Source organism: Alosa alosa, chromosome 1 (genome assembly GCF_017589495.1).
Source record: "Alosa alosa isolate M-15738 ecotype Scorff River chromosome 1, AALO_Geno_1.1, whole genome shotgun sequence".
Classification (NCBI taxonomy): Eukaryota; Metazoa; Chordata; class Actinopteri; order Clupeiformes; family Clupeidae; genus Alosa; species Alosa alosa.
Window position 1 is genome coordinate 5,688,924 of NC_063189.1, and position 10,000 is coordinate 5,698,923.

At 42.3% G+C, this 10,000-nt stretch overlaps 1 protein-coding gene across 1 annotated transcript in view; it reads right to left on the reverse strand.

Annotated features, from left to right (window-relative positions):
• Window positions 1-10,000, reverse strand: part of LOC125299147 (receptor-type tyrosine-protein phosphatase mu-like) — a 171,775-nt gene that overhangs the window by 32,721 nt on the left and 129,054 nt on the right. The window contains 4 exon segments of the mRNA XM_048250301.1: window positions 6,780-6,857; window positions 6,860-6,888; window positions 6,924-7,013; window positions 9,366-9,377. Coding sequence (XP_048106258.1) covers window positions 6,780-6,857; window positions 6,860-6,888; window positions 6,924-7,013; window positions 9,366-9,377 — 209 coding nt within the window.

Here is a 10,000-nt window from a genome sequence, read left to right on the forward strand (position 1 = left end):
TCCAGGAAAATGGTTGCTGCAGCGTCTCATATTTTGTTTGTCTATCTAATATTGACGTCCCAAAACTAAGACCTGTAAAATATTTTTGTTAAATTCCAATGTTTTCATCCATTCTTTCACACTTGATGTTGTATCATTTTACACACTCAGAAAAGCCTAATCTTGGAGGCCATGTTTGGGCATTAATATCTTGAAAAGTATCATTCCCAGCCTGCTCACACTTTGTAGGGCGGATGACAGACATTTAAAAGTGTCAAATGTACTGCAGGCCCATAAGTGTTTACTGCATGGCCATATGTTTTATATATACGCCCTTGGATATGGAACAAAAAACAAAACTGCTGATATTGAGGGTCTTCTAAACTCATTCTTTGTATCCACATTACACCAATCATTATTTCGTCTGCAAATATAATATTTCATTATGTTGAGCCAATATTTGGAATATCTTTTTGCACTTTTTTCCAAATGTAGGGCCTTGTAGAAAATCAATGAGATTGCCGTACAAACTTTGAATGGTTCAGCCATGCTGAGAAGATGTTTGTCCTCCACCCTACAAAGCTTGGGCAGCCTATGAATAACACTTTTCATGATATCAATGTTTTACAGGCCTTGGTTTTAGGACCCATTCTTTATATGGACAAGGTTGGAACAAAATCTGAGACGGTGCTGCAACAACCATCCAGCGCCAGGCCAGAGCCCGAGCTGTTCCCGTCTTCTGCTGGAGGACTGTGGGTAATGTAGTCAGCAAAGGCTGACTGTGCAGGTAGAGATATATAAGAGAACTACATCCAGTGCCAGACGCTGAGCTGTTTCCTGTTGTGCTGTGTGCTGAGACTGGGATGTTGGGCATCAGTAAGAGGGGGAAACGGAGGTCTGCTTTAATCACAGGCAGATCAACTCACTGATGCCCGTCACTCTAATAAATATTAATCAGCTCTGCTACGCTGGCAGCACAGCAGGCTCTATTAAGACAAATTAGCAAAACACATTACAGGAGGCTCATAACCACACACACACACACACACACCTCTGAAACTAGCTTTGTCTCTAGGTATAAATCACTTATACATACTGTTACAAGGAATTAAAACTGAACACAATAAACGGAAGAAGAGACAACCAGATTAAAGGAGATGAGAAAAAGCACCTTCTTTGTTATGTCCCTATTAAGTGTGTGTGTGTGTGTGTGTGTGTGGATTAGCAAAGATCATGTGTGTGTGTGGATTAGCAAAGATCAAGAAAAAGCAAAACAAGCAGTTGATCAGTCATCAATAAGCTGGTTTATTGGCTGTGTCCTTCCAGCAGCAGACTGATAAAATTGGTTAATGCAACGTCATATGGATTAGTACCATGTGAGACATGCATGTGTGTGTGTCTGGAGGAAGGAGGGAATTTGTATGAGAGAGTGTGTACCCATGTGTGTGTGTGTGTGTGTGTGTGTGTGTGTGTGTGTGTTTTAATCCTCTGACAGAGATGGAAAAGTGTCTCATGGCTGGATTAGCTCTGTCCTCATCACAGACGCTGCTCTCTTATCTGCTGTCAATGCAGCGCGGCAAGTGTCATGAAGTCATGAAGGGCATCTCATATTTCCTCTCTCTCTCTCTTTTTTTTCTTACTCACACTCACACAGCTACCTAAATACCATATTTCACACACAACACCAAACCAAATCAAACTAGCAACCACTCAACATTATGTGAGTGTTCGCAGGGCTGATGAATGGTGTGGGGGGGAATCCTTAGACATCAGTGTGCACTGCATTCTGTAAGGCGATGACAGGATTCTACTGTACCAAGAGCATTCATCGTACAGTACATGAACACATTCAAGATTATTACCTTGAATTAAACATTCAATTACATATAATATAAATATGTTAAATCAAGTGTAAAATCCACTTCTAAAACTGAAGTAATCACTATTTGTTGGTGCCCCCCACCCAATCCCAATCCTCCACCACCTTTTTTATGCAGCCCTTGCCACTTAATCTACTAAACCCCTCTTCTACTGCACTTTTTACCCCCCCCCCATTAATGCACAAATAGGCTGACACCAGACATAATTTCACTGCATTTCTTACTTCCAGTAACTATATGCATGTGACAATAAACTTCCTTGTATCCTTGTATCCTTGTATTTTCTCATATGCTACAGATATAAACGATTTGTGTATGGTCTCTTCTCAATGACTTGTTCACATGAAAGTGAATACCTATGCCATATGCTGTGTATATTGCACACTTGAATAGAGAAAGTGAATACCTATGCCATATGCTGTGTATATTGCACACTTGAATAGATGTGGATGTGTGTGTCACGCTGTGTGTGCTCGTGGCCTCAGGCTGGGACTCCTGCAGAGGCAAGCCCACATCAATTGCATTCATTTGGAAACAGAAACTGAGACAGACGCATGGTGTTTGCCCTGGTGCGTCTGCCTCCATGCACTGACACACAAAACATACCCACATCATGAGAACGGTGGATTAAGTGGAATTTCAAAATCAAGTTAGGGTTGGGCTACGTCTACCGAAGTGGCATATGGTGCATTAAAGTTTTAACAAGTGCACTTTTAATGCCTTTCTTTATAAGGGGTTGTTTCATTGGATATTCTAAATCTAGAATGAATGAGCTTTGAAACAAAAGGTCAATCTACTGTAGACCTTCCAGAGAAAATAATGTGTAAAAGTTTTATTATTATTTCTTTAACATCAAATCATGTGTGGAGAAGATCAACCATGAACTAGATGTGTACATAGACAGGAACCATTGTTTCCTGTCATTTGTTATGCTAGATGAATCCTTCATTGCTGCATTCCTTACAGTACATATTGATGAGTTCTACGGCTCGGCCTGATCCTCGGGGAGACCCCCCCAATAAGTAATACATAATCAGTAAGTAATAAATGAGGCGTGCTGTGTAACGACTAAATTAGTCCAGTGTTGTCACTTTAAATACTTTTCTCCACTTTATAGCAGAGCCACTGGAATAGCAGTTAGTCTCTATGGTCAGTGTGGACCATGGAATAGCAGTTAGTCTCTATGGTCAGTGTGGATTATGGAATAGCAGTTAGTCTGTATGGTCAGTGTGGACCATGGAATAGCATTTAGACTCTATGGTCAGTGTGGATCAAAGATTCTAGAACAGAACTCTGCTCTAGAATATTTGGTGTGGATCATGGGGGTGAGGGGGTAGGTGGTGGGTGTAGTGACTGTCATCGGTGTTGGACAACCCAACCCTAATCATGATCATTAGAAAGACACAATAACAGAGCTACCTCGTCTCTGACAGGAAAAAAAAACAACAACTAGCAGACATATATACAACGTCAAACTGGCTAAGGTACATTCTCTACACACAAAAAAACTGTAAAAGCAAAAAAAGAAAGGAATGAACCAAAAGTGTGGGCTTACCTCGTTAATCTGATCCCAAGTTAAGGTACAGAATGAGCATGGATCAGAGAGAGATATAGAGGGTAAGTGATACAGGGCTGAAAAGTGTCATATGGTCAATTTAGCATCTCAAACCCTAATTTACATGGTGAGCACAGTGCAAAGTCTACTACAGCTAATTCAACAACTAAGCAAAATCTATTTGCTAATCTGATACCATGAGCAAGATCCTAAGCAATCAGGGTGCCAGATCCCAGATGCCACTTGATAGCTTGAGATTGCTCATTGAGTGACTTTGCACTGTGTTAGTCATTTAAATTAGGGCCACTTGTGTCTGATTGGGTATGGGGTGGTCCTAGCTAATATTTGGATATGGTCCTGAGGTGGCACACATCTCCATAACTTATTATTGCACTTGAGTGTGTGTGTGTGTGTGTGAGAGAGAGTGTGTGTGTGTGTGTGTGTGTGTGTGTGTGTGTGTGTGTGTGTGTGTGTGTGTGTGTGTGTGTGCTGTGGTGACTTTGTAACACAGTCATCCTGTGGGTAGGTAAGTGGAGCAGGGTGACCAGGACACATTGCCTCTCCTGACGTGCCGCCCGACTTATAAGCAATTTCATTAACCTCAGGTACAAACATAATTCCTCCCCGTTCTCAGGGAGTCGTTAAGAAGATCAGTGAAGGGACAGTGAAGTAAAAGCAGACATGCAGAGTTCTGCATTGTGGTGTGGCTGTTTGGGAGCACTTCTGGCTGTTGTGGAGGACATGCATACAGTATGTGTGTGGACATACATTGTTGTCAAATATCAACAGAAGTGTAAGATATGGTAAGTCGACCAATCCACCCGCAGGACATGCACATAAAAAAAACTAACAAATGATTAAAAGACAGCAAAGAAAAAAAAAAAAAAAAAAAAATAAATAAATAAATTCAAGCATCGCAATTTAAACAGGAAGATAAAAAAGTGATAGAAAGAGAAGAACATTCAACACGTATCCAAGAAATGCAGAATGGGCTGTGCTCCCAGAGGAGGAGGAGTGGAGAGGGAAACAAACGACACTAAATGTAATAAATTAGCTAAGAAAGGACATGGCCACTCAAAAGAGCATTTAATAACAACAAGCATAGAACAAAACTATTATGAAGAACAAGCATAGAGCAACACTAATATGAAGAACAAACGTAGAACAAAACTAATATGGAGAATGAGCATAGAGCAACACTAATATGAGCATGGAGCAACACTAATATGAGCATAGAGCAACACTAATATGAAGAACACACATGGAGCAACACTAATATGAGCATAGAGCAACACTAATATGAAGAATGAGCATAGAGCAACACTAATATGAAGAACATGCATGGAGCAACACTAATATGAAGAATGAGCATAGAGCAATACTAATATGAAGAACATGCATGGAGCAACACTAATATGAGCATAGAGCAACACTAATATGAGCATAGAGCAACACTAATATGAAGAATGAGCATAGAGCAACACTAATATGAAGAACATGCATGGAGCAACACTAATATGAGCATAGAGCAACACTAATATGAGCATAGAGCAACACTAATATGAAGAACACACATGGAGCAACACTAATATGAAGAATGAGCATAGAGCAACACTAATATGAAGAACACGCATGGAGCAACACTAATATGAAGAATGAGCATAGAGCAACACTAATATGAGCATAGAGCAACACTAATATGAAGAACACGCATAGAGCAACACTAATATGAGCAGAGAGCAACACTAATATGAGCATAGAGCAACACTAATATGAGCATAGAGAAACACTAATATGAGCATAGAGTAACACTAATATGAAGAATGAGCATAGAGCAACACTAATATGAGCATAGAGCAACATTAATATGAAGAACACGCATAGAGTAACACTAATATGAAGAATGAGCATAGAGCAACACTAATATGAGCATAGAGCAACACACTAATATAAAATGAACAACACTAATGAGCATAGAGCAACACTAATATGCATAGAGTAACAATATGAAGAATGAGCATAGAGCAACACTAATATGAGCATAGAGCAACACTAATATGAAGAATGAGCATAGAGCAACACTAATATGAGCATAGAGCAACATTAATATGAAGAACACGCATAGAGCAACACTAATATAGAGAACATTGAACATGCATAGAGCAACACTAATATGAGCATGAGCAACACTAATATAAATAACAGCATAGAGCAACACTAATATGAAGAATAGAGCAACACTAATATGAGCAACAACACTAATATGAGCATAGAGCAACACTAATATGAAGAATGAGCATAGAGCAACACTAATATGAGCATAGAGCAACACTAATATGAGCATAGAGCAACACTAATATGAAGAATGAGCATAGAGCAACACTAATATGAGCATAGAGCAACACTAAACACTAATATGAGCATAGAGCAACACTAATATGAGCATAGAGCAACACTAATATGAGCATAGAGAAACACTAATATGAGCATAGAGTAACACTATTATGAAGAATGAGCATAGAGCAACACTAATATGAGCATAGAGCAACATTAATATAAAGAACACGCATAGAGCAACACTAATATGAGCATAGAGCAACACTAATATGAGCATAGAGCAACACTAATATGAAGAATGAGCATAGAGCAACACTAATATGAGCATAGAGCAACACTAATATGAGCATAGAGCAACACTAATATGAAGAATGAGCATAGAGCAACACTAATATGAGCATAGAGCAACACTAATATAAAGAACACGCATAGAGCAACACTAATATGAGCATAGAGCAACACTAATATGAGCATAGAGCAACACTAATATGAAGAAAACGCATAGAGCAACACTAATATGAAGAATGAGCATAGAGCAACACTAATATGAGCATAGAGCAACACTAATATGAGCATGGAGCAACACTAATATGAGCATAGAGCAACACTAATATGAGCATAGAGCAACACTAATATGAGCATAGAGCAACACTAATATGAAGAACGAGCGTAGAGCCACATCATTATGGAGACTGAGGGCAGAAAATGAGATGTGACATCAACAAGAGAGACACAGAGAGAAGAAAAGAGAGAGTACTCAGAGCAGAGGAGTGGAGAGAGTGCACAGAGAGAAGAAAAGAGAAAGAGTACTCAGAGCAGTGGCCTCCTACCTCGTACTCCTAGAGATTAAAGAGTGAATGAGTGAGTTAGAGAGAGAGAGAGAAAAGAGAGAGAGAGCCTCCTACCTCATACTCTTAGAGATTAGAGAGTGAATGAGTGAGTTAGAGAGAGAAAGTGGGTGAAGAGAGAGAGAAGACAGAGATAGGAGAGAGAGAGAGAAGAGAGAGAGAAGAGAGAGAGCCTCCTACCTCGTACTCCTCCTTGAAGCCGTACCCTTCAGAGCACTTCATCTGGGTGATGTGTTGGAGGAGGTCGGCCACGCGGATATAGCCGGGTGCAGCTGGCCCGCCTGGTAGGACACGCCCACTGCCCCTCCCTCTCGCCAAGCCCCCGATCCCGCTGCTTCTTGAAGGTGTGTGTCAGCGAGTGCGAGTGTGACTGCACCAGGCTGCTGGTGTCGCTGCCCATCGCCTGACTCTCGTCTGTCAGAAGGACCATATGAGTGGGGGGGGCACGTTAGCACCACAGACACAGGACCAGCAGCACAACTACACTGACAACCTTTTCATCTGAGCGTCCACCTTCTCCCACATAGCAGCTGGCCGGTGCTGGGCCACGTCAGGGCCGGGTCAGAACCACACTCAGCTGCTACCTGGACTGCCACTGGGTCTGCTCACTGTCAGGGTAACTCAATTGAAGTTCAATTAAAAGCTCAATTAAACACATTATCACAATTGAACAAGGTAACAAAATTCATTTTACAAAATGAAATAATATGTATCGCAAATCAAACATAACTTGCTTCTGATTAATGAACACATGATTATTCCCAAAAGCCAATTCAGTTCCAAATGGGCTAGACTCCTATGCTGGAGTGATCTAAAGAGTCGTTCCTGACGAGGTGTTCTCCGTGAGCAAACCCAGAGGTGTGATGAGGTGGCCGGTGATGGGGTGGCAGATGACCATGATATGGAGCACTAGTGTGTGAGAAGAGACGGGACAACACACACCACAGACAACGGGCTGGGACAACACACACCACAGACACACACCACAGACACCAGGCTGAATGGACTGCTCTGGCTAACAGATCAGACTGCGGCCCACATCGTTTCAGACAGCAGATGCCTCTCTGAAACAGATCTGACCCTGAGCAGATACGGATTCATGCCAGAGCCTCTAAGCTGATCCTAGATCTGTGGAATGATTTAGTGTAGGTTGCTTAACATCACTGATGCTTAAAACACTCCAAAAGGCCTTTGCTACTTTCTGTTACTAGTATCTTAAATATTTGGCTAGGATGTGGTTTTGCTAGCTGTATGAGGGGCCGTTCAGACTGAAACATTTTTTTTCACCTCCAGGTGCTTCAACTCGATTGTTTCCCTATTGAACGACACACCTGACTGTGGCAACGAGCCTTGCACTTTTAAAAGCGGAGCGCAAACAATGGGTTGTTGCTCAACTGGCTGCCTTATCATCATATACTGTTTCATAGCAACAACATGCTATTTAGCTAAATATACCGTATCATAGCAGCAGCATGTACACAACCAATTTCTACCTTGCATGTTTGCAACACTCACTACTTTGTAATACTCACGCTTTGGAGGTTAATAAAGCACATCAGTGGGAAGGCCCCCTTAGCCAGTAGATGATCTGTGTACTGTGATTAAATGCTAGAGTCACACCAGGTCCAGTGTCGTCCACTTCTGTTCATTTAGTTCATTTACTTCTCCACTTCTATTAATTTATTTATTTATCCCTGGGCAGTCAGTAAAACTTTCAGCAACTTAAAACAACTGTCCAGTCGTCCTTACGTCCAGTATGTTTTTTTGTCCTGCCTGCCACAATCACTTAAGATGGACAAACATACAGGTTTGAACACAACTTTAATGACCATCCAGTCATTCAACAAGCTGTATAAATAGAGAGAGATCGAGAGAAAGAGAGAAGCCGTATCCCAAAGTCAAGGAAGCCTTTTCAAGGACGCCACGTTATTGAACTCCGTCGAGCACTGTTCCAATGTCAAGAATACTCTGAAATTCGAGCTCTTTGTTCTGAGAATTCTCAAGGATACATCTGTGGATCCTCAGGTGAACAAAAATACTCATAATCCTCTGTGTTGAAATGCATCGGAGCAGCGCCATTCTCAAAACAGAAGCGTGCAGTTAAAAGCCGAAGCACTCAGGCGGAACCGTGGCGACCTGCTCGTCCACACTAGCGAGTTCCAAAGCAGAGTCCAAGAACGCTAGAACCTCGTCGCAAAACCCGACTCGCAAGGAAGCATTCTATCAAGGAAGCATGCTCAACTTTGGGAAACAGCAAGAGACTCATGACTGAGGTGACACATGAGATGTGGTGGGATGCCAAGGCCAAATAGTAACCAGTAGTGATGTCCCCGAGTGATGACATCATCAAAATAGAGGAAGCAGTACAGTAAAGTCAACTGACAACAGGAACCCAACCAAACACAAACACAAGGGGACTCCATCTGAAGTCAAGGTGGAGTGTAAAGGTAACAGCTAGTGAGATGAGATGCTGGTTAGAACAGGTGATGTGCACACGCGTGAGGTGGAGGTGGAGGTGGAGCTTGTGAAGCTGATGGGGGTGGGCGTGGCAGGGTGGAGGTGAAGTGTGTGTGTGTGTGTGTGTGTGTGCGTGTATGCGCCATGGGGAGTGTCAGGGTGAGATGACATCACATCCACTGCCATGATGACATCACATCCACTGCCATGCACATGAAAAGCAGGAGTGCCCCCAGATGTATGGAACTCCCCCTTCAAGAAACTAGGACCCAAACAAACCCAAGAGCAGACAGACTTGGCCAAACTTACCATTAATGGGCACTACATGGGAGATACATTAGAGGTTAAAAAGGCAAGGAGGAGAGAGAGAGGGTGAAGGAGAGTGAGAGAGGGAGAAGGAGAGAGAGAGAGAGGGGAAAGAGAGAGAGAGAGAGAGAGAGAGAGAGAGAGAGAGAGAGAGAGAGAGAGAGAGAGAGACCATTCAGAAAGAGACAGGGGAAAGAAAGGAGACAGGGTATAAGCAACAGCACACCACTAGATACACCTCAAGCAACATAACTACTGCTACACCTGAGTTCAACACCGGTGTGTGTGTGTGTGTGTGTGTGTGTGTGTGTGGGGGGGGGGTGTTGAATACATTGTGTGTGTGTGTGTGTGTGTGTGTGTTGGGTGGGGGGGGGTGTTGAGTATGTTGTGTGTGTGTGTGTGTGTGTGTGTGTGTGTGTGTGTGTGTGTGCGTGCGCGCTAAGGTAGCACTGTTTCTGCAGGTTCTGTATAGTAAAAATATATCTGCCTGGACTAGACAGAGACTCATCCTTGACAGGACAGATATCTCCACATGTCTGGAGGACATCATGAAAGCCACCAGGGTATTTCAGTAGGCTACAGATGGGGCTACTGTGAGTATCATTACCCAGCACACTGCAGAGACAGTCTTACTCAAA